The sequence below is a fragment of the Uloborus diversus genome, chromosome 10 (genome assembly GCF_026930045.1).
Source record: "Uloborus diversus isolate 005 chromosome 10, Udiv.v.3.1, whole genome shotgun sequence".
Taxonomy (NCBI): Eukaryota; Metazoa; Arthropoda; class Arachnida; order Araneae; family Uloboridae; genus Uloborus; species Uloborus diversus.
This window is the reverse complement of record NC_072740.1, coordinates 34,690,179-34,715,358: the sequence shown is the minus strand read 5'-3', so window position 1 is coordinate 34,715,358 and position 25,180 is coordinate 34,690,179. Positions and strand designations below refer to the sequence as shown.

The following is a 25,180-nucleotide window of genomic DNA, read 5'->3' as shown; positions in this document are numbered from 1 at the left end:
TTTTACAAAAGAGTGCGTTTTTAATGAAACTTACATTTGCGGCTGGTTCATTATTTATATTTTACTATCTTTTTCATCACCTTGACCAGGTAGAACTCCTCCCACACTTTAAGCTTTCGTGTTAATGACGTCCTCAAAAATCACTTCCCGGACGAACGTGTTACAGGCCGTCCCTCTCGTGATCTGTAGATCTTGATCTCCCACGCCTCAACTCATGTGAATTTTAGGTTTGGATGCATTTGAAATAGCTCATAAATCATGATAATCCTAAAACTTTAAAAGCTCTTAGGGACAGCATTTGATGACGCGTTCGTAGTATTTCGTAGAGCATACTGCGGTCAAATGTTAAACATGCTCTCTCACGAACGTGATACTCTTAGAGCTTTACCTGTACTTAAAGAGAGCATTTGACGACTCGTCCGTAGCATTTCCCAAAGCAGTGGTTCTCAACCTTTTCACTACTGAGGATACTAAGTGCTCCACCAGATCTTAAGCATATACGACAGAAATAATATTTTCACGCAATGAATCCAAAAATTTTCTTTAATACTACATTTAATCACAAACTATAAAAATGGTTTTATTAGTTTTCACCAGCGAACCACATGGCAATTGCTCACGGACCGCAGGTTGAAAATCACTCCTAGACCATTCTGCGGTCAACTGTAAAACATGTTCTCTTACGATTCTGTGGAAGGATGACCGACATGTTGAGCATGTTCGGTTGCGATGAATTATTGACGAAATTTTGAACTCCTTTTTTATTTGCTCCAACAAAATCCCATCCATTGCCCCCCTTTCGTTACGCTAGGCATTAAAATTTTCTATTGGTAACTGTATCTACGAATATTAGTGCCACATGAAAGAATGTTTATTAGACCCTGAAGACTGCACTAGGTCTGCAAACTTGAGTATCCAAATCGCAGCCCCCCCCCATTAGAAACAACAACAACACTATTTAAAAATAAACCTGAAGCATTGCATCAATTTATTAAAATAAATTAAAATTTCAATTATTTGACATCTAAAAACAGACCTCCATCATGGGAACTTGGGCTTAACACAAGTAGACTTAAAATTAGGAGCATACTAAAACATCAATTCTATATAAATATTCCTCTGCGGTGTAGGATAGAAGTGGGTACACTGAGATAGGTAGAATAGTGAGACAACAGCAATTTATTTTCTGTTTGGATATTTCCGGCCTGGTAAAACTCTTGCCAAGTCGAAATACTGTGAACGATATTTTAGAAAAACAAACAATATTTTAGAAACAAACAAATACGCGGTAGATGTTACTACTGTGTTTCAAGACGACATGAAAAAAAGGTTTCTTTCAAATAGTATCATGTAGGAAAGGTAATTATGTCATCATAGTTTGAACCCATCGAAGTAAAATATGACTGTTTTTTGTTGCACTGTTCGTAAACTGTTAGATAAACTGAAGAGAATGGTTATTAATCTTCCATTAGCCTACCTACAAAAGTTCATTTTAGTAGTAGAATGATGTTTTAAATTTTCTTTGTCTGAGAATGGCTGTTATTGAGTTTATATTTTGCAATGAGGGAACAGTGAGACACCATTATTTCGTCACTTACTGCTCCTATGACACTTTCAAATTAAAAGTAGAGAAATTATACAGTTTCTTAAATTTAATTACAACTAGTCTGTTGTGGCAAATAATAGTAAAATAAGTTTGGAAAGACTTGCAAAAACGAAATAAGGATGATTGCATGGAATTATGACTTTTACAGTTGCATAATATCACATAAATATTTCTATTTCGCACTTAATCTATTTCAATTTTTTTTAAAATTGTTTCATAGCAATATGCTAAATGTAATAATATTTCTCCACATTTAAAAACTTCAACATGCCCATAAAAAAGGATGTCAGATAAGTTATTTTGGTAATTTTCTGAAACAGACAGGAAAAAAGCTGTTGTACTAGTGATTGACAAAGGCTACAGTAAAAGCATTCATCCTTATCAAATGCTACATCACAAAACGACACTTTAAACCAATTTACTAATTCAAAATCATCTAAATTATTCTATCTCAGAAACAAACAAATACGCGGTAGATGTTACTACTGTGTTTCAAGACGACATGAAATTTATCTTGTCAAAGGCTCCTTGTTCATATCAAAACCAAACGGAAACAATTATTCATATTTTTCAGGTAAATTAAGACTTTTTCAAAGTTTGTTAATTCAAAAAATATGTCTCATTGTTCCCACTTACTGGGGGAACAGTAAGACAAAATTGCATTTCGTTTGCTTGAATTCGCAGTATTTTTTCTAGATCCACTTTTATAATACCTATTACAGTGACCAATATTGTACCATTTCAAAGAAATTGATTTCTGTGTTTTTTAATTATAAAAATAATTGAATTTTCGTCTCTCACTGTACTCACTTTTCCTTTATAATTTCATTTCTGTGTGTATAAAAGCCATGAATGAGTATTAGTGTACATTTTGTTCTGCAACTTTACACAACATAAAACATAAATCTCGCCGATTATGTTAATTTTGTTTATTAGATAAATTGTGTAAATTAGAAAACATTTTGATACATTTTATGCAGTATTTATAATGATGACATGATCTCTTGGAGTATGCAATAGCTTTTGCTTAAAAATATTGAACAAAAATGCTTTATTACAGTGTTTTGATGTGCACTGCAAAATCATGCAAGCAGTTTCGGACTAATTTTTAGACTCATCCTAAGACGATTTGAATAGTCCGTTTTCCAGGAGAAGGCACTTGACTCCGCCTTCGTCACGTGGTATCCGATGATTCTATTTCGCTGCTTTCGGCAGAAGGGATATTCGAATCATACTATTTTGTCTTAAAAGCAGCAGTTTTTAAAATGTAAGAATAACGAAAGCATCTACAGCAAAGTGAAGCAAGTAATGTTAAGGACACTGACTTTTTTTGCACATTAAAATGCACGCCAAAGTTAAGGTTGTTTGATTGTCTAATTTAAAAGCGTGGGGATATGTTTACTGATCACCCCCGAGGAACGTGTTTGAGAAGGTGGGGCGAAGTGCCTTCTCGTGGAAAATGAACAATACTTGATTGCCAAATGCCGTATTCTAAGACATTCTCTTACCTCTCCGAGAAAGTCGTTGGAATCATATCTGTCGTAATCCCAGCATATGATTTCCAGCGTTCGAGTTTGTAAGTCCGATCTTCGAAGCGGTGAATATACAAATGTTTGGTTCCATTTGGGCTCATTAGTATTTGCAATGGTTTTGGTGCGTCGTTTGCTCTTCTCACTGCAGAAAAAAAGAGTTATTTTTAATATTCATTCAAAAGTTATTATGTAATACAGGTTAAAGCTATTTGTAATCTAAAAATATAAAAAATGAGGTACCATCTGGACGCTTTGTTTAATGGGTCAAACACAGTAGATATGTACCGGTCATGACATAGTTTTTGTAGATGAACGACTGTTGATACAACTTACCCAAAAAAATGTATTCCCAAACTTCGCAAGCGTCATTATTTTTCTGTAATTTTTGAAAAAACAATAACGTCACTAGCTTTTACCGATTTTCACTGAAAGCTAATTAACATTAGCATACATCTTGCTGAAAAAAATTATAGATATTTTGTATCCAAATATAGGGCAACCTTGGTATAAAAGGGCACTCGTACAGCAATGTTAAGGAGTGCCGGATATACGATTTTTCCAATCCGGGGCAAAAACTTGAACTTTCAGAGCGTACCCATCTTCCTTTAAATTTTTATGTAATGTTACAACGAAAAAAAAAAAAAAAAAAAAAACACAGAAATAGGGTGAAATTCCCTCCCGCAGAGGTTGCGGACCGCGGTAAGGGCCCTAGCTAACTCTCCCCTAGATCCACCACTGATGTTACGCTTTGTTTGATCAAAGTGCAAGGTGATCCAAAAGTCAGCAGACTTTATCAAACCCTATAGTTACTACGCTAATAGGCAAGAATTTCTTCTTTAGAATTTCTAACAAATTTAAGTAACCCTATCTGTAGCAATTTAGAAAATATTCATAAAAAATGAAGTTTTTTCTCTCTCTCACACACGCACATACACACACACACCTTTCAGAGTTATCCTTCCTTAAATATATCAAAAAAGCTATTTTTTGGCCTTTGAAATGCTTTAGTTTTACAGAAAAATGACCATGAAAGTAGGTGGTAGGTGCAAATTAAATGCCGAACTGTAAATTGGTACTTAATTTGCGGTAATAGGTAAGTTGAATAGTTAAGTTTCTGGTACTTAATTTGCGGTAATAGCTTCCGATAACAGTTAAGTATTTTTAACTAAATTACCAAAAACCTTCAACTATTTTCAATATCATGTGACAGCAAAAGACCAGTAAAGGGGAACAAAAAGATGAGAAAATTTTGATTTTGTTTCGAATTTACGAAGAAGGAAAAAAAAGGGAAAGGAGCTGACAGGATTACGCAAAAATACAACCAGTTCTGCCAAAAAAAATATGAATAGTTTTACAGCAGCCAAAAATTTTCCAATATCGTAAGCGTTCTGGACTTTCAGACTGCCAGTGTCGCAATTTTGTTCCTGTAAGTGCAATGGGTTCGTCTGTACATCGCGATATTTCAAACATATGCATTAGGTGCACAGATACGTTTGATTAGTAGAGACGGTTATTGTACTTCAGTAAATCCTTGTATCTTCATTAATTTTTCTTATTTAGTTCAAGCAATGTCTTGTTTAGAGTGAAATACTATTGACATTGTGTCCAATGGTTTCTTAGCCGATTGCATCTCAAAAAATACTTTTGACTCTGTGAATCTTATTTTGTTTGTTTGCCCCTTTTTTATTTGTTTAGTCATATTCATTTACCACTGCTTACTTTTTATCCTAGTCCCTAATGTTTTTAATATTTAAAACTTTATAAAAAATATTTTAGGATTCTTTAATTTTTGATTTTGTTTCTTCATCCTTTTCTAAGCAACCATGATTGCTTACTGAACTCATTTGTAGTGGTTGGCGTAGCTGCTTTCATTGGCTTAGCGATTGGTACATAGCCAGTCACACGATCCGGCATCCGGACATAAGGTCCAAAACCAAAAGATACATGGCCAAGCGGTCTGAAGGACATAATGATCTGACGGACAGAAAGTTCGGTGAACACAATATCCAGCTGACCTAAGTTACGAAACAAAAATGGGCGAAGAATAATATATCTATAAAAAGAAGATCCCGTTTTTTTTGAGCAGGCAAGACATATTTGAATGAATTAACCTAAAATATGTTTTCATTTTCTGTTTCAAAAAGATTGCCCATTTTAATACAGCAATTTTAAATAGTGTCTTTTATTTAATGTTACAATTGCGCACATGTTTTACTCCAGTTGCGTAGCTACGGGGGGTAGGGAGGGCTGTCCGCTCCGGGTTTCACACGTCTGGGGGGGGGGGGGGACACCCAAAATGGAATTGCAAGTTTTTGAAAAATATAAAGTTAAAACGCATTTTTAAGACTACAAATGTGAAAATTTTCCGAGGGGAAACCCCCGAACCCCCTCTTTCCAACACCACATCAAGGAGTGAATACTATATTCAAGATTAGGTTCATATTGTAAATACTTAGACCTAGTAGTGACTTCCTCTTATACCAAAAATCTAAACCCCATTATCTTTCTTGTGTTTGAGGTACGTTTGACATAATTAAGGGGCCATCAATTTCATACACCATCTTAATTTTTTGACCTCTCGACGGTCTGTTGTACGAATTTCATGTTTACATAAAACATTATAGCCTTTTTTTTTCATTTGTAGGGGTTGGGGTGACACCACAAATTATCGCCCCGGGTGCCACCCATACTATGTACGCCACTGTTTACTCTATGGATTTTCTTTTTTTTTTTAATGATATTGCTTCACGTATAATGATATGACTTTTAAAATGCTACTATTTATTAGCTTTCTTTTTGTGTGGCTCTGCCCTAGGGTGGTTCAAAAATGCATGCAAAAAAAAGTTTCTCCTAGAAAAAGGGACACCCCTCAATATTTTTAGACTTGTGGATAGTAATATTCTGGAAGAGCTTTAGCTTCCTATTTCAACTGAAACTCAACCCCCTGCCCTAAAAATCATAAGTATGGGGAGGGGGGTTAAAAAATACATTGAACTGAAAAAACAATGCTACATATTATAGTATACACGAGTAATATGCATATACATATTACAAAAAAATAATTATTTACACACAAAAAAAGCTGAGGAAATTGTTTCTAAATTTGTGGCATTTTCTATGCTATGGCTAATGTTAAATTAAGGGATCATTGAGCACCCCCTTAAAATTTGAGTAAGAAGCTAAAACTTTCGCAGCATAATACTATTAGTAAGTCTAAAAAAATTAGGGGCTGTCCTGGACTCTAGCTGAGAAAAAAGTTTTTTTTTTGAACCACCCTACTCTAACCAGTCTCGATCGTTCAGAAGCCTTCTGTTGAACTGCAGATTCCTTTTTCTGGACCACAATAGTGTCACACCGTGACCTTCGAAGTTATCCTCGATCGGAGCTCTGGAAGGACAACTGCCCCGTTTAAACGAAAAGGAGCAAATCTTGGTTAAAAAAAAAATTTTGAAAAAAAAATAGAACCGACTTCGAAATTGCTCTAAAAAGTGAAAAATAATTTTATTCTTTAAACACCATCGATAATGCTTTTAAACATAATTTTTGAAGTTGGCGCAAAAACAAAACGTAAAATCCAGTGTAACCATGCTTCGTTCATATTTTTTTTTCAGAAAAGCATCCAAAATTACGAACGAAACATTTATATCGCTATTCAAATATGCTGTCATCAATGCATAATGTATGTGATAGTGAAGAAACTGGTCCTGGTTAAATTTATAGTTGTATTTGAGTTATGGCTGTGAATGATTTTATCTATCGTTTTGGCGCCAACTTCAAAAATTATGTTTAAAAGCATTATCGATGGTGTTTAAAGAATAAAATTATTTTTCACTTTTTAGAGCAATTTCGAAGTCGGTTCTATTTTTTTTTCAAAATTTTTTTATTTCATTCTTTTTAGTGTAAATGTAAGTATTTCAGAAATAATAAGAAGTTACCATCACGAAACTTCACATTTTTTTCTTAAAAATGCTCCATACTAAAAAAAAAAAAAAAAAAACTATTGACACGCGTTAAACTTTAAGCGATTGGCACTAAAAACTTATCTTTGTTCCTCTCTGGAAATCACGCGTAGTTAATTTGACTATAACCATTTAAGTATTACGTTTTTCCTAACTAATTTACATTCCACAGCATCTAAGTTGCTCATGATGCAATCCTGTATTTTCTTACTTAACCCCGATCATCTGTTATCGGCATAGATGATAACGATAAAAATACTACAGAGTAGTTGAGTCAAACCTAATGGTAGCATTGTGAAGGCTAAGCAGATCCTAATCACTGCATCACCTCGCTTCCAGGTTAGGTTTACCCCTACTATGGAGCAATATTACTGAAGAAAGGAAGATTTTGATAATTCACATAAGGTTACTATAAATCAACAGGATTACTAAAATAAAATTATTTACGCCAAAAATGAGACGACAACGCCAGATTCCCTATGATCGAAATATCCCTCGAAGAAATTTGATGCTTGCTTCAGAGAAGCCTTCATTCAAAATTATCATTACAATTACTATTAATGTTACTGTTATATGGCACCAAACTTTTATAACAATGAGTTTCATATTGTCGCGTAGATGAAGATAGCGAAGACAGTGTGAAAGCCGAATGAAGCAAATACTCGTTAGTCTCAACTCGAGATCTTTATTCAGAACCACGAATGAACGTTACATCTCCTTATATACAACTTGAGAAAGTGCTGGAACTTTCCAGACTTGGAAAGATACAGAAATTATTAGAAGATTCGAGAAAATACGGGAAACAGTAGAAACGAAATTTTAGTAAAATTCACTTTGTCCTAGTCGGGGTTTGAACCCGGGTCGCTCGTGTGGGAGGCGAGAATTCTACCACTGAGCCACTGTTATCCACGGATGAAAAGTGCGAACTTCGCTACAATATCATTTAATAGGGAAATTGCATAAAATTTACTGTTTTTTTGCCCATATTTTTTTTTCTAAAGAACAAATATGGTCAAACAAAGTAATGGGACCTAAGTTGAGTCATCCCCTATCCATTAAAAAAAGAATCATCAAAATCGGTTCACTAGGTGAGACGCTATGAGTGGACAAACAAAAAAAAAAAAAACATACATACGGTATGAATTGATAACCGCCTCCTTTTTGAAGTCGGTTAAAAAGTATATATACCACTTTTCGTTTGAACTGTGCCGCCTTCCTTAGAGCGAATGGGCGAAAACTCCACCAGAATCCAAAGTTGTCCGATCTCCTACGGAAAAGGCGGTGCCAAAAACCAATCAAAACTTGTGCCCATCAATATCCGTTTATACAATCATTTTTTTTTTTGTACGCGCATTTTGTACGTTTTATCCACACGCACGCGCAGGAATTTTCCAAAATTAGTCAAAATATATTCAACACCGTATTCAACGTGTATTACCGTCATGTCTTTCTTCCCGTACTGTATTCCTTGTATACAATAAGTAATAATAAGACAAGTTTTGTGTTTTCTGTTATTTCATGCAAACCTCTTTTGCAAAAGGCTATACATTTAAATGCAGTAAATTCAACTTCCCTCATCAACATACCGGAAATTTATTCTATAGTTACGTCTGCTGATGCATTCACATTTAATCGCCTACAGAGATGAAGATTCACACGTTGTTTTTCCATCTCATGTATGAATTACTTAATGAATATAAATAAGGTTTTTAAAGTTCAATTATAATTTTAATTTTGAACTGAAAACTCCTGAATGGAGTGTGATAAATATCTACATTTCAGAAATAAACATTAAAACAGTCAGCTTACCTACGGTCTGGCAGTAAAAATATTTTTACATATGGATTTCTCCTTTGGTTATTGGGCCCAGGAGGTAAACCGACTGCTTTTATTATGTTTACTACTAGCTGCAGAGATCGGGCGTCGTACCATAGCTTCACCTGTGAAAATGAGAATGTTAAAGTCATTGACATTATTATTTTTTTTCGTACTTCAAAATATGATCTGTAAAAAGCTCGAAGTTCACGTCACTTGTACTACAAATATGAAAGTCTTAATATGTTTTTTCAACTATCCTTAACCGTTACGTTAAAGTTAGACTAAAAAACAACCTTGGAAAAAATTCTCATTTTGAATCCAAGGATCTTCAAGACACAGACTCAATTTACGCATTTTTAATAGTAAGGACTTTCTTTTTTGCTAAGTCGATCAAACTGCTTCAAATGAGCTTCACCATAAAACAATCCCTTAAATGGCAAAATCCAATCTTAATGTAAGAAGGTTTGGAAGCGGATGCCAAAATTCTTTAATTAGAGCCTTTCATATCAAATGTATACATCGAATAGAAGCTTTAAATGAAAAGCATTTAATCTGGACACCCTGTATTTAGGATTCGTGTCCGTATATATGATTTTTTTTAAATATCAGAAATGGGGGGAGGGGGGGGGGTTGAACTGGTACAACTTACACCATTCATATTGGGATAAGTATTATAAATAATGTTTGCAACAGTTGGTTATTAGATTATCTTTGGTAAAAACATGCGTAGGCATTGTAACCGAACACAATCTTTCGCTGTTTTGACAGTGATAGCTTTGTTGAAAGCTAATCTGCATATATTCAACCTGATTTAGAGGAAATCGAAGTTTGATGATATAATGAGCAGGGATTTTTTTTCAATACAAGGAGTCCTTTTTCCTTCATACGTACTACCTTACGTTACTTTACCGTATGAAAATAATTTGGTAGGTTAGGTTCACAAATTCGTATAGGTAATTTTGGATGGGTCGTGTTTCAAGGATTAAACTTACGTGGGAAGTAAAGCGCAGTATCTGTTAGTTTTTCATTATTTTATTATTTTTTTTTTTGAATTTTTTTCATCTATTGTACTGTATCTCTATTGTACAAACTTGCTTATTTGCCACTGAAAATAAAGCACGTAAAAAACGTCAAATTAAAATATTTCTCTATCATTAGTTTGGAATCCGAAACGCATTTCCTCAAATATCTCAGAAGCACATTTTTTCAGATATTGCTCTTCACCTACCCACGGCAGTGAAGCTTCTCTGAAGTTTATGAATCCACCCCCCCTCCCTCCCTAATGTTGAGTTAGAGTGGAACTATTTAAAAGCAATGCCACCAAATGGGGTGAGTTTGTGACAGCGGGGATTTGATTGTGGTATAACTATGAGTATTGTAGCTGTAAGAGAGATGATGCTGTAATTATACAGATGGAAGGTTTGAAATGTGCTGCAATCTGCTTTATCGTTCACGGAACAAAATTCAACCTGTAATGGTATTGGTACATACGATGTAGTATAATCTCACCCCAACTGTCACAAACTCACTCCATGTTTTATACCATATCAAATGATTGTATAAATGTAATTTTTTTCTGACTTGACATATTTTGCTTTGGTAATCTTTTTGCAGTTGTATGAGGGTTCAATGACAAAGATCCAAAGCTGCATGTATAACATGGCGGTGATAACAAGACGACTGACTTTAGACGAATTGTCACAAGTTCAATCAAAATCGCAGTATTTTACTGCGATACCTATTTTAACAAATGTAATCGATTAATTCTTTGTCCATTGGAGTTCAAGTTATCAGGGCCAAACTATAAAGATGTGGAAGTTTAACATTTGCATGAAATATTAATAAAGAGCAAAGAAAAATAATCTAGTTTTCTTACCTGAATCCTTCCTCCAACGGAAGCATGGTGAGGCCTTAGTAGTACCTTATCTGGAGAATTTGGAGACGTTACCAAGACACTAGGCCTTCTATCTTCTTGAAGGCTCATCTGCTTTCTCGTATCCAAAGAAAGACGCCATTCTGTGGTACCAAAATGATTTATTGTTAGAGAAAAAAGTTAAAAAAGTTAAAAAAAAAAAAAAAAAAAAACCGCAAAACAGTATTAACATATTGAAAAATATAACTATAAGTTCATACGAATTGTCATAACTCATTATATATGAAAAAATATTTTAACGTTAATTTATTATAATTTCAAATCTATTGATGAATCAACCGATTGTTAATATTCATAAGTGTTTAGTTTTCCCATAAAATGTTTTTAATGTGAGTTTTGCTCCGAGTTTTTTGAGTACTTTTGTTTTTACACATTTATTTATTTTAATTTGAAAGCAACAAATTCCTCCTATCGTATAAGCATCACACTTTGCTTGTAGCTGAAAGTGCGATGGAACTTCAACTATCCGAGCTTTGACTATTTGAACTGCTGATTCTCCGAATCGCTTTCAGAATTTCAGAAAAAAAAGAAAAAAGACGGTTACATATTGAAATTTGCAAAAAAATAATGATTATATTTACGCGCGTTATTGTTCTTCCCTTGCAAAAATAGTGTAAACGCAGCGCGAACATTATTGGGATGGTTAATCAATGTTTCATACTCCAGTTATATTGTTGGATTCTAATGTGTAACACTTGCAAACGCTTCAAACATAAAATATAATTGGAGTTCTACTGTAACTAAACAAATCGAGTAAAAAATGTATTGTTGAAAAGAGAAGAAAAACTGGTAACACTCAAGAAAAAAAAAATTCAAACTTGAAAGAAAAAAAAAATAAACTATAAAACTTTCATATAGCATATTTTAAGCATATTTTTATCCCCATCAGCTGCGGGCACACGTAAAACGATCGGCGGGTGCAATGGTAGTTGGGAACCCCTGAATTAAGTGAATAGATGAAGCAGCTGAATCATCCAAAGCGGTTCGTTACACATATTATGTTATTGAAAGTCATTAAGATTTTAACTGTTACTGATAAAGTACACTAATGAAACTTTTACGCAAAAGCGATTTTTATAACGTTGATACACATTACACATTTATAAAATGAACCCATTTTTTCGAGATTTGCAGTTTTCGTCGGCCCAACCTAACTGGTTTCTCGAATGGACATGTTTTTTGGAACATTTTCTACGGTTTTTATCGGGTTACTTTCTTATCATTGGCTTTGAATTTTACCCATTATTACCTAAAACGCAGGAGAAGTTCTTTAGTAACAATGGTAATACAAATCCCATATGTTCGTTAATACCCTAATGATTAGTGTCCGATACCAACCGAATTACTCTAGTAAAAATTATTTACACAATATCGTGGAAAATATAGCTATTCTAAATACATATGAGTCCATAAGATGAGCGAAACTGCAGTATCTGGATGTCATAACCGGGCTATTGATATTTACTTATAAGTCATACTGTTTCCATTCGTGAACTTAAAATAAAATTAACATTATTTGTGTAGGTGTTGCTCTGAAATAATTTTAATAACGTGCCGTATGAAACACGTGCAAATGACTAAAACCAAAACTGTTGCAAAAAATAAACTGCCTAATGATTAGGAAGAAAACGCGCTTCTAAGATTTTGTTAAACCTTTTAGTTACAAAGGTGGCTCCCCACAACAGCTTACATAATATGAAGTTATCCGATACCACTTACAGTCCGATATGACCCGACTCTCATATATATATATATATATATATATATATATATATATATATATATATATATATATATATATATATATATATATATATATATATATATATATATTAGGGTGGTCCTTATTTATATGGGAAATTTTTTTTCTCGGAACTCAGCAAGTGACGCCCCCTAGTTTTGTGACACTATAATAAAAACTAACGTGTGCAAAATTTGAACTCGATCGGACAATAATAACACGTGCCCCTAGGACGTTGAACATTAACACTTTTGATAATTTTCTCACAAATCTGCGAGTTTTTACTTCAGACCCAGTTCTTCGTTTCTCCTAGGTTAGCAAAATATTTTTACAGTGAGGTAACATTAAAATTGTTCTTTTTAATTACTTTATATCATCTAAGCATTTTACATTGAATAAGACTGAAATAATGCTTTATAAACTTTACCTTAATCGTACGCTTTTCTCGATGTATCTCGATCGTATGTATTTTTTTCCGATAGTCTTGGACATTCTGTAAAATAAATTGCTTTTGTGGATCATATTTGGATATTTTTTTGTGCAATTCTTCGATTAATTGTGCTCCTCTTTCAGTTGTATCATTCACAACTTTTAACATTTTAACAAACTCTCTTCCCTTTAAATAGCTTTCTTCATTTTGCAATAAATCAGGATCAAGTAGGAAAACATCTTTTGGTATTTGTAACTTATCAAACAGTTTTGTTGACTTGTAATTGATTCCATAAAGAGGAAAATCTTTACTAAGAAAGTATTTCAAATCATCTACCGTTATCTGAACTTTTTTATACAATCATCAGACACGTCTTCCTTATCAGCAAGCATTTTTTTTTTTGGAGTAGTCTTTTCCTATCTTCAATGTTAATTCCTTCATCCAATACGGACAAAGCTACTAGTTAAATACCCTAAATACGAAAAGTGATTTATGAATTTTCCAATCGCTGCTTCTGCTGCATGTTTGTTATCATTTTGTACGCTGCTAGTTTTTTTTTCACATTATATTATTTAAAGAAGCTTCGATTGGGTTGGTGCGAAAAACTATATCTTCATACAGCATTTAACTGTAAAACAGCATTTAAGGGCTTTCTCCTCATGTAAGGTAAGGTCAATTTAAATTGTTTCCTAAATATATAAATTTTTTGCCTTGCTCAGGGATAAGCTCCAGGTTTCCGAAAACATATCCCTGTAGGAGAGTCTTCACCAGGAAAAATTATTACGAGTTATGAGAAGTCAAAAATTGTCAAGCTTTTTTGTTGTGGTTGACCAGATGTAGAAAAAAGGTTCAACAGGTTAGAATAGATACTATATACAAGGACTATGTTCTGAATTAGAAGAAAATTAATTTAAAGTATAGAATTTTACGTTAATCCGATCAGGGTTTTTTTTAAATTTTTATTTTAGATATAGAAAATATAGTTTCAAGGATTTTTCGAAATTTATATTTTAAAAATAAAAAAATTCATAAACATTTAAGTATATTTATAACTAAAGAACAGAAAATTAAAATATAATTGTCATTTCTTATATTTATAGCATTGAAACCTAGCGACCCTATTTGCCACACCTGTTACATACACAGAAAATTTTCTTAATCAGCACCCCCAAAGCCTGGAGGGGGCAATTTGTTGTTGTCAAAGGTCATTCATTAACGGCCTAGGCCATTCTTTAATAGCCTTTAGAATCCCTTGTGTCCATCTTGGTGGAAAGAAATGTTCCCCTGCCGCTTAATTTGAAACGAGCTCAGAGCGTTGTATCTGACCGAAGGCCATTGGTGTACATGTACGCTCTGTAACATGTAAAATTTTACAGTGAAAGTGAGAGAATGGTCGGTCTGGAAGTAGCAGCATATATTGCGGTTCAAAATTACTGTAAATTTAAAACGTAAGAATATTTTTACGTAAAAATGAGAAAATTCGCAATTTTTACTTCGAAACTGAAAAAAAAAAAGGCCCTAGGGGCACGTGTTAATATTCATGGATTGACTTAAAATTTTGCAAGGATCATTTATTTGTATAATGGAACAATTTGAGGGGGCGTCGCGTAAAATATCAACAACTTCAAAAATAAGGACCACCCTAATATATATATATATATATATATATATATACACTGGTGTGCAAAAATTAAGGACGAGACGGTTTTTTCAATATAACTTTGCACAAAAGCTTTCCAAATCAACACATTTAATACCGTAAGATCCCCAATACGTAAGGACATGTGTAATGTAAGCAACACTTACTAAAAGAGAAATCAGAGGGATAAAAAGAAGCTTTATTGAAAAAGTAGCATGGAGCGCAATGCGACTGAAGGCCGAAACATCCCTGTGATGGGTGTCCAGCAAGAAACATCCGGTCTTTAGTAGGGGATATGATCTCCCCCGACTGCTAGGCAGGTTTCACAGCGTCTGCCCATGCTGAGAATGAGGGTGTCAATGAGTTGTTGAGGCATTGCTGCCCATTCGTCTTGCAGCGCCAATCGAAGCTCCCGAATCGTTACTGGTGGTAAGGTACGAGCTGCAAAGCATCTGCCTAGAAAATCCCATACATGCTCGATGGGATTGAGATCCAGAGATCGCGCCGGCCAATCCATACGTTCAATATCCTCACTCTCAAAGAGCTGTTCGGCAGCTACTGTGCGATGACATGGTGCATTGTCGTCCATGAAAAGGAACTGCGGACCCATAGCGCCTCTAAAAAGACGCACATATGGAAGAAGAATCTCGTTACAATAACAGGTCCCGTTGACTGAACCTGCGTCGAAGATGTGAAGGTCTGTACGACTACCAAGCATGATGGCTCCCCAAACGAGAACACCGCGACCTCCATAATTGTCTCTTTCAATGATGTTCGAGGGATGATTGCGGCTTCCCCGCTCTCTCCAGATGAGTATGCGATGATAATCGCTACTCAGACTGAATCTGCTCTCATCTGTAAAGAGTACTCGTCCCCATTCATTGTCTCTCCAATTCCGGTGTTCCCGGCACCACAGAGAACGCCTTCTCTGATGGGCAGGCGTTAGAGGTACACACCGTATAGGGCGTCGTGCAAACAGACCACCACCGTGCAGTCTTCTGGCCACGGTAAAACGCGATATCTGTCGTCCAGTCGCCTGTGTCGTGTGTCTAGCGATTTCTCCCGCCTGTTTCTTCTGGCCTGTAAAACAATATACCGGTCATCTGCGGGTGTGGTTCCTCGTGGACGACCACTACTGAACCCCCGGATAGCTGTTCCTGTAGTTTGAAATTGTCTCCAAAGTCGTGAAACGATGATGTGAGCAATTCCGAACTCTGCAGCCACACTTGTCACACTGCGGCCTTCCTCCAACTTCCCAATGATTCGACCTTGGGTAAAAGCATCCAGATGTCGTCTAACAGATTGATTATTCGCCATTTCTTGCTGAGGAAGCAACTCGGTGTGATTTTAACTGCTATACGGCGTGAAATCTCTTTGCCAGAAATACTGATCTTACACCGACAACATGCTTTATACTACTCAGACACTCCCCCATTACGTCTGCCTGCATATCTGCGCATATGCTACCGTACATCACCTTACTTAATCTCCTGATTGGTCTTTCTGTCCGCTCTGCCTCTTCGTTCAGCTGATATGCTAATTTTTCGACTTCGTCCTTAATCTTTGCACACTAGTATATATATATATATATATATATATATATATATATATATATATATATATATATATATATATATATATATATATATATATATATATAATGATTAGGAGAGGATCACCTTCGATAAATGGAAATTTTCGAATAAAAGATAAAGGACAGATGGGCTAATAATGGCTGTTAACTTCACTTTTTAATCCAGCATTTAAACACGTACATATTTGCAAAATGACTGCTACATCTGATGTATTCAATTGTAATGCTACAATTACAAGCAATAAGTTTGCTCAATAAATGTTACATAAGCCCCAAAATATGATCTAAATTTTATGAAGACATGATACTTCAATCGTTAACTGAAATTGTCATTGTGTTATTAATATTGCAGTTAATTTTTTTATCGTTCTTTGATTTCAAACCTGAATACGTAATAAAAAATATAATTACTCAGCACAACAATACTTTCTTTCCCATTTGAACGACCTCAAATTTAAAAGTATTTTTAAAGCCAGGAGTATTAACAGTTTTTAAGAAATTTCTTATTAGGGCTCAAAAACTGATAGAAATGCATGTAACACAAATGATTCGATTAATACAATATAAATGTTTGCCTCCGGTGACTTTGAAGTGATATTGTTTACGCATTAAAAAATCAAGAAAACCGACCTCTGTGAAACGAGGCGTGTCTAAAAAGAGTTTAAAATAATTGAGGTTCTACTGTACATTTAAATGACTGTGCTTCACCTTGCTGGAAAATATAGTGGTTATTTAAGCACGTTACCAAAAAAGAGAGATAAAGCTTAAATTCAAACAATCTTTTACTCATGCATTTACTATTTAGCTGTGAAAGGTTAAAAATTTTATGTTTTAATAGTGATGAATCTCCATTTAGCTGAACTTTTAACAGAAATGAAAAGGAATTTGCAAATCCTTCCGTGTTGTTTCAGCTATTACCCGTAGTCCAGGAAAACAAATCATTTCATTTTATTATACGAGACTGATTACAAATCTCAAGTCGTTTTGAGTAAGGTATTGTTCGGCTCTGAGAAGTTGAACTCCGACTCTGACAATGTTTACTTCTGTTTCGGAAAATAGGGAGGGGGTAATTGGCGCTAAATTGAGCTGAGAAACTTTCTTAATAGTTCTTCAAAAATATTCCAATTAAAATCCCAGTCAATAACCCGTCTATTTTTCACTAAACTCCCCTAAAACAGGTAAACATAGTCAGCTCAACTAACCAGAGCTGCACTATAGACAGTTCCCGTCCTTTATAATGCTGCTTATTTACTGTAAATGTCAAATTGGTCTTCAGCGGAAAAAAAATATGTTTCATGCCTTAAAATCACATCAAATTTTAGAGAAGAATTGAAAAGTAAGTCTTATCTTGTCCTTAGATAAAACTTTTCAGTTTTCGGATATTGGAACCACAGTGACATATTTTTGAAAAAAGCTAGATAAAATTGCATTGTTCATCTATGACATGCGCGCCTACCAAGTGTCAACAACTCTGTTCACCTGTTCTTTGAAAAACAATCTATTCAAGCGTGTTTAATGTTTAAAAAATATTTGGACACACAATAAATTCGCCAGTCAATCAGCATTCTACTTGATTGTTATATGACATGATATTATTGAAGACATTTTCAAGTTTTTAAATGATTTGATAACGGATCAAATCATTTGATAAATTTGATTTTGTAAAAATAAATATATGGAATGCTTTAAACTCCCGAGTTTTTTTTTCTTTTACATTCACTATGTTACATATCAATTTTATTTGATCGATTTATTGACATTTTAATTAAAAAAAAAAGGTGATTTGGAAATCTTGAAGTACTGATTTTCGTAGTAAAACCAAATCTTTACCTTTCAACGACACAATTTTTACTCACTTTTAGCCTTCATTATGGAAAATAATTACATTTTTCTCATTAGGAAAATGGGTTTGATTTTTTTTTTTTGATATCGAAAACTAGTGGAACCCCAGGAAGTGGAACCCCACGTTTGATTTTTATTATTCAATGTTCTAAAAATTTCGCTAAAAATTAGGTTACAAAAGAAAAATATATTTTATTATCGCTAGCTGTTGAAACTTAGCTGTGAAATATTTCAATTTAATTCATCTTGTATGATGATTTTTCAACTTAAAAAAAAAAAGTGAGACAATGTCTGTATGACGAAGCACCTCCGTGCCAAATCTGGGGAAAAACGACGCAATATTTGAATTTGTACAACAAACATACATGCACACACACTCTGCTTTAATCGTATAGATTTATAATCAAGATTTTTTTCAGGCGCTGAAGCTCTTCGAAGACAATGGTACTCGTAGACTTTGCGCACTTTGCCCTTCTACGAGTACATAGCAGGCCCTGGTAATAACAAGGATCTAACGTTCTTTTGGTTGGTCATTACAAGTTGCATGAGTACAGTGTTTCTTTCAGACCCTTTGCTTCGGGGGGTTCAAAGTTTTTCAAAGTCACTTCGAAAGTTTGGGAGGGGGAAGGGTACACCAGTTATTACTTTTTAATTAATAAATTTAAAATTACCCACTTTGAATAATTTTATTACTTCAAACAAAAGAGAAACGAACATAGGAATTTCCATTATAGCCCACCAAAAGATGACTCATCGCTACTCCGTATTCCCTCCCCCTCCCTCCGTACAATGATTGTTATCCAGGATACTTTCGATTTCCAATCAGACTATAGCATGAGTGCACACAGAGTACATGTTCTAAGATCCCGAACCGGACCTCACCAATAGTCTGAGTTTACAACAAAATAGATACCATAGTTCCAACCACTCTCTCCCTATTACAAAAACAATAAACAGACAAAAGAGGGGAAAAAAGAGGAAACATCCCTTCTTGTTTGTCAAGCGTCAACATTAATTATTTCTATATTTTTTTCATTAAAAAAAATCTCATGGTAGTGTGAAACGATTTTTCTGGGGGGGGGGGGGGCATTTGGCATCTTCTGGGAGGACAGTGCCCCAAGAGAGATGCCTGAAAGATACACTGGATGAATAAATATATCAAAGTTTAAGGCATATCCAAATTACATTAATCTGGAAGCAACAAAATGCGTTATTGCATTCGAAATTTGCAAAAAATGAAATGGTACAAAAATTATGTATAAAATTTTTTTACCTCTATCTGGCATTGTTGAAGGTGTTCCTATGTGTGTATGCCGCCTTAATGGCTGGTCCCGGTCGTTTCTGTAAAGCATACGCAAACAAATAATAATTTAACCAGCTATTATTTAAGATGCTTTCCAACCAGTGCATTTTAAACTTAAATTAAAAGCAGAAAATTGTACCTTAATAGTCGTGTTACGATAAGTTCAACTTGCGTATCTTGCCTTGATTCAGCAACAATATCGTAAACTTCTTCGTAGGATTTGTTTTGTAGTAACCTGCCATTCCATTCTAAGATTTCATCACCTGTAAAGAAAACATTAAGCTCTGTTAAGATAATGAATGCTTCAATTGCAAAATAATGTTATATATTTAAAATGTTTATAAAAAATACACATAATCGTTAATAAGACAATTGACACCTGATCTATTTCTTTTCTTAAAATTGTATTTTACAGTAAAACCTGTGAAAGTTGACCACCCTTGTAAGCTGACCATCTGTCTAAGTTGACCGCTTTTTTCAGGCACGGAATTAGCCCTTATCATATAAATCAACCTCTATAAGTTGACCACCTGTTTAAGTTGACCACTAAAGTAGTGCACCGCATGTGGTCAACTTACACAGGTTTCACTTACCAAGATAGTGCAATTTCTGAAAATAATATGGCTTTTACTTGACTATGAAAGTTCTCAAGATTCTATAACTTACTTTAATTTTAAATAGTGTGTGAAATGATTAATTAAAGCAAATAGTATAAATATATTTTTAATTACCTATAAATATTCGTTGTTTCAATGAACTAGTTCTTTTTTTGTTTATATTGTTCAACTGTAAAATACATACTACTTAATTGTGTTTATTATTAAACTGATACACTATACCGAAGCAAATAAAAGAGCTTTTTGTTTCAATTCTGAACTCAATTGTATTGCAATTTCAAAAGATACTTCTGATTCTATATCTTACGAGCTTTTTCAATTTAAAAAGGAGAAAAATGTCTATATTTTCTAATGCTGATTCAACATAAAAAAGTAATTTGCAAATAATAAGAAAAACGCTCATTTTCTAATTTTTTACAATGATGATAACCGAATGAGGATAGATAAATCTTTCAGAGCGCGATAACTCGCCCAATTTGGATTTCTTCTGCAGCATTTGTGCTTGAGCTTTGTCCAATGTCAGTACAGTAGAAACACGTGCGGTATTTGTTGCAGTATTATATGTAGAAATATATGGGCATCTTTCTAAACTACTGCTTACTTTTGTATGTCATTAAATACCTTTGATAAAAGTTTTCAGGGAAATTATTAGGATATAGTGCCATATTGATTGAAGAAGTATGTCCTCGAAGATATTATGGAAGTGACATTGTATAAGGTACTATGTGCTTTTAAGCTTACTAAGTTTTGCCCTCGGTTTAATTGCATTGTTTTGCATGTCTAACATTCTTCGATAAAAATGAAATTGTTTACTTGATATTCAATGGATTTTCTGGAATTTTTTATACTTCTTGAAAAAATTGTGATTTAAATCTTAGAGCATACTTAAAAAATTCGTTAGGTTTCTTTTTCGTCCAGATTGAATTTAAGCAAACATTTAAAATGAAAAACCAATTTAGTGTCGATCTATTAAAAATTTTAATCGTTTAAGAGATAAGCTTTACGAAAATGACACAATTTTAACTAAATGGATGGACATTCCTCGATACGTTTTTAATGAGTACAATTTCCATCTTTGGGGCATTTATTTCACGAAAGAAAGTTGAATGAAAGATGGTATCATCTCCTGAATAAAATTGCTTGGGGAAAAGTACATTCGTGCTCCTTATACTTGGTACCCCAGAAGATTTGTTCAATTTTTACTTCCTTTTACAAAAAAGGAAGTATTGTATTCTCGAAAAAATTTTCACTCAAAAATCGCCCTTAATTTCCATTTTGCTCACCCCCAAATGAATGTTGAGTTTTTTTTTCGATTCGACCACATGCGGAAAAGTACCTAAGAATGTATAGACACGCGAAATATCCATTTTGACCATCACCGAGGTAATTACAACGACTTTTCTCGTGACGTCTGTATGTATGTGCGTATGTGTGTATGTGTGTATGTGCGTATGTATCTCGCATAACTCAAAAATGGTATGTCCTAGAAAGTTGAAATTTGGTACATAGACTCGTAGTGGGGTCTAGTTGTGCACCTCCCCTTTTGGTTGCTTTCGGATGTTCCTAAGGGGGTCTTTTGCACCTTTTTGGGGGGAAATCATTGTTAATTTCGATGTAAACTCAAGTGGCGTTATAATTTGTCGGACACTTGGCGATATATCGCCAGTCTTTTGGTCGCCAAGTTTTGTCGCCAACTTGGCGACAAATTTGGCGGAGTTTTTTTTTTTTTTTTTTTGGTTTCAATTTGGCCATTGTTGGTGATATTTAGAGAATAAATATTGAATCACATTAAAATAGCGAATAATGGGGAAATGACATTAAATTGGAGTAAAAGGAAGTCATGTGATGCACACATCAGCTCGTTTATTCAATATTTTTTAATTGATGCAGCTTGCTTACTGACAGAGTGAAAGCCCATAAGTTCTCATTGCTGAATTCTATAACTCAAACAAATTTAATTCATCTTTTTACTGAAATTATTTCTAAGTATGTAATGAAAATTAACCTATTTTAAAGCTCTCCTTTCTTAAAACTATTACCGTGAATACAGTTAGTTATTTTGTATTGTCAATGTATAAGTATTTTCAAAACTAAGTAAAAAAGTTCTCGTTTATCATGAGCACTACATTTGCCGCATTTATTATATAGTAAAGAGCACTAAAGACGATTTACTTGATGCTAGATATATATTCTGTCGCTGTTACTTACTAAATTACGTATTTTCATCCTGTTCTATGATGAGTATTTGTTTATTTTAGTCCACAGACAATAAACCTTAAGTATTTGTAAAAGATGTTACATGTTAAATTAGTGTCATTTTCCAACTTTCACTGAATTAAAAAAAATGAATTTTATCTCATTGCGCATCAAAAATAGTATAATATGAGGGCGTAGGATTGTATTTTTCATTGAAATGTTCATTGCACAGACACGTATCGTATTTTAAGCAAAAAGTTTTGTAAAGAACAATGCTTCAACACAATGAAAATTAAATACAAATTATAGTCTTAATAAGTAAGGGCAAATGAGATACGATTTGTAAGCCCAGAAATTGTATAAAATTAGTAAGAAGCCCGAAATTTTTAATGAAAAGATAAAATTAATGGCCTAATTCATCAAAAAATATCTATATTAAAAACGTTATTTTTCAGATAATATTTTTTTAAAGTATAATATCAAGTTGCTTTTTATGAAATTTGCAGTTAGCACAAGGATAATCTTGCGGCACTTTATGTAACATGTGTATTGCGATTCCAATCTCATGTTATTTTTAATTATCATATTTAAAATTATCCTAATTCCTGTTAATATAGAAGGATATGGAAATCGTGTATATAAATTTCTATTTGCAATACTTTTGCAATCTTTATTATAATTTCTGCCAAAAGTTACATCTATTTAGCACAACATTAGCAACGGAATACGTAATTTCTATAATTAGTGCTGGACTAACTGCTGGAACTGGATGTATAGGTATAAGTTTTGAATTTTAAAACTTTCAATTACAGATATGACGCTATCTTTATCTTACCCTCTGCGCTAAGAGCAGCTCAACTGCTAAAATTCAAAACGAAACGCAAAAGCTTTAAATTATTTTTATTCTACTTCGAAATTATAAGCACTTTTAATAAATATGACGTAAAAAAGGATATAAGTCACTTAATGCTATTCACTGCTTCAATATAGAAACATCACGTAGAAAACGTGTTTGTATCTCGTAATTACCGTACAGCAAATAGACTTAGAAGATGAATAATCTTAGAAAATTAATTAATAGTCTTGGATATACATATTTCATCCGTCGAGGTGAAAGTGTTAAAACGTCAGTTTTAGTTTAGTCTGTGTTTGGTAAAGACGATTAGATTCATACACAGAAAGTATTACAGAAAAATATTGTAACCCCTGCTTGATTAAAAAACTTCCACTTTTTTTGTGTAAAAATTAGATATTGTATTTTCGAAGTTTAAAACTAGTACGAGGAGTATTTTAGTGAAAATGACCGGAAGCCATGCTATATTTGGTTTCGAATGAAATTTAATTTTTAAAAGTGCGTTTTTAATCATATTATTATAAAAACTCATGAATGCATTTCTTTTTCTTATTTGATCTTTGTGGGTTTTTTTTTTTCAATCGAATGACTCTCCTATCCAAGCAATAGCTACTCTAACAATCATATGCTCATTGTACTTGTAGTATATTAGTAAATGAAAGTGGTTGGTGTTTTACAGTTGCCAAAAATAGTAGTTGCTTTGCAGTTATAGACGAAATTAGTAGCTGCTTTTCAGTTAGTCAATTATATGCTGTTGCTTTGTATTTACACCTAAACTTAGTAATTTTACAGCAACAGCCACAAGTTATCGTTGCATTAGTTAAATCAGAAGCAGTAATAGTTGCATTACAAGGTATGACAGAAAGTGGCAATTGTTTTTCTGCTGTTATAGAAAAAAAAAGACTTCTCCTATTTCATAATTTTAGCGGAAAGTAATGTTTGCTTTTCAGTTGTTGCACAAAACAGTAGTTTATTTTCAGCTACTGCTGTAAATAGTAACTGCTTCGCTGTAGTAACCGCAATCGGCAGCTGATTTACATTTGACTGTAGTTTCACTGTTTTTAAGAGGTGAATGCCAAAGAAATTCGGTAATGAAGGGCAGTTATTTTCCTTATTCACACTAAAAAGTAACAGAGTTAATAGAACAGGTAGCACTTTTACTGCCAAGTATATTTTGATTTCGACTGACACTATGTATCAAGATTGTTTTAATTGAACTGATCATAAGAAGAAATACCCAAATTTGCTGTTCATTATCAGTACAGCTGATACTGCAAGCCATTTTAAGAGTGCAAATAACTTTAAAATGTATTTTAAAAATATGAAGGACAAGTATATTTTGATCCTGGCGCTTAAAGAGCTCAAATATTCTATGTATTAAAAGACATGATGCTTCTTTTTGCTTCATCTCATTTCCCCATTTGTGACTTTATTTATAACTACGTTACATGGTATAAAACACTAAAATTACTTATTTTTTTCCATTTTTCCAGAAACAAAATATGTTGACATGATCTTTTTTTAAAGTTGTTATCGTTGACCAACAGCTGCTTTCTGATTTCATCAGATAAGCGATATTATTTTGAACTAACTTTATAAAATATCTTGCACGAAGTCACGTCATACTCGTATTTGCTTTAATAGAACTCTTTAAACAGTCATTAATACTTAATTGACTCAGGAGAGATGTTTTTAACGGTGTGTGTGCTCTCTCATCGACCTATTCTAGAATAAGGCAGTAAACTCAGTACATCTTCAGAACTCGCACTGTAAGCAAGATATTCACCCTAAGAAAAATACTGTTTTTTTTCCCTTTGTTTCATCAGATAATTCATTTGGTTCATGAAATATTATTTTGTATAACATTTGGAACATTTGGTGGGGGTACAATAAATAGCAAATGAAATATTTTCAACTACATTATTTTTAAAAATTTTTATGCAGGAAAAATAGGTAGAGTGAGAAAACTTTTAACGCGCGAGTTCACAGGTCACTTTTTTGGACGCGAGCTCTAGAGTTCAGAATAAAATATAAAATCATTCTGAAAAACCTGAAACATTGCAAAAAGTTCACAAAAATCTAAAATCTTCAACCACTTAAAATTTACACTTCAGATC

The 25,180-nt window shown here is 33.6% G+C and overlaps 1 protein-coding gene across 1 annotated transcript in view; it reads right to left on the bottom strand.

Annotated features, from left to right (window-relative positions):
• Positions 1-25,180, bottom strand: part of LOC129231714 (regulating synaptic membrane exocytosis protein 1-like) — a 122,933-nt gene that overhangs the window by 33,097 nt on the left and 64,656 nt on the right. Inside the window, exons 5-9 of the mRNA XM_054866077.1 lie at positions 19,537-19,660; positions 19,368-19,435; positions 10,779-10,931; positions 8,907-9,039; positions 3,115-3,280 (exon numbers count right to left, since the gene is read on the bottom strand). Coding sequence (XP_054722052.1) covers positions 3,115-3,280; positions 8,907-9,039; positions 10,779-10,931; positions 19,368-19,435; positions 19,537-19,660 — 644 coding nt within the window. The remainder of the gene's footprint in view (positions 1-3,114; positions 3,281-8,906; positions 9,040-10,778; positions 10,932-19,367; positions 19,436-19,536; positions 19,661-25,180) is intronic.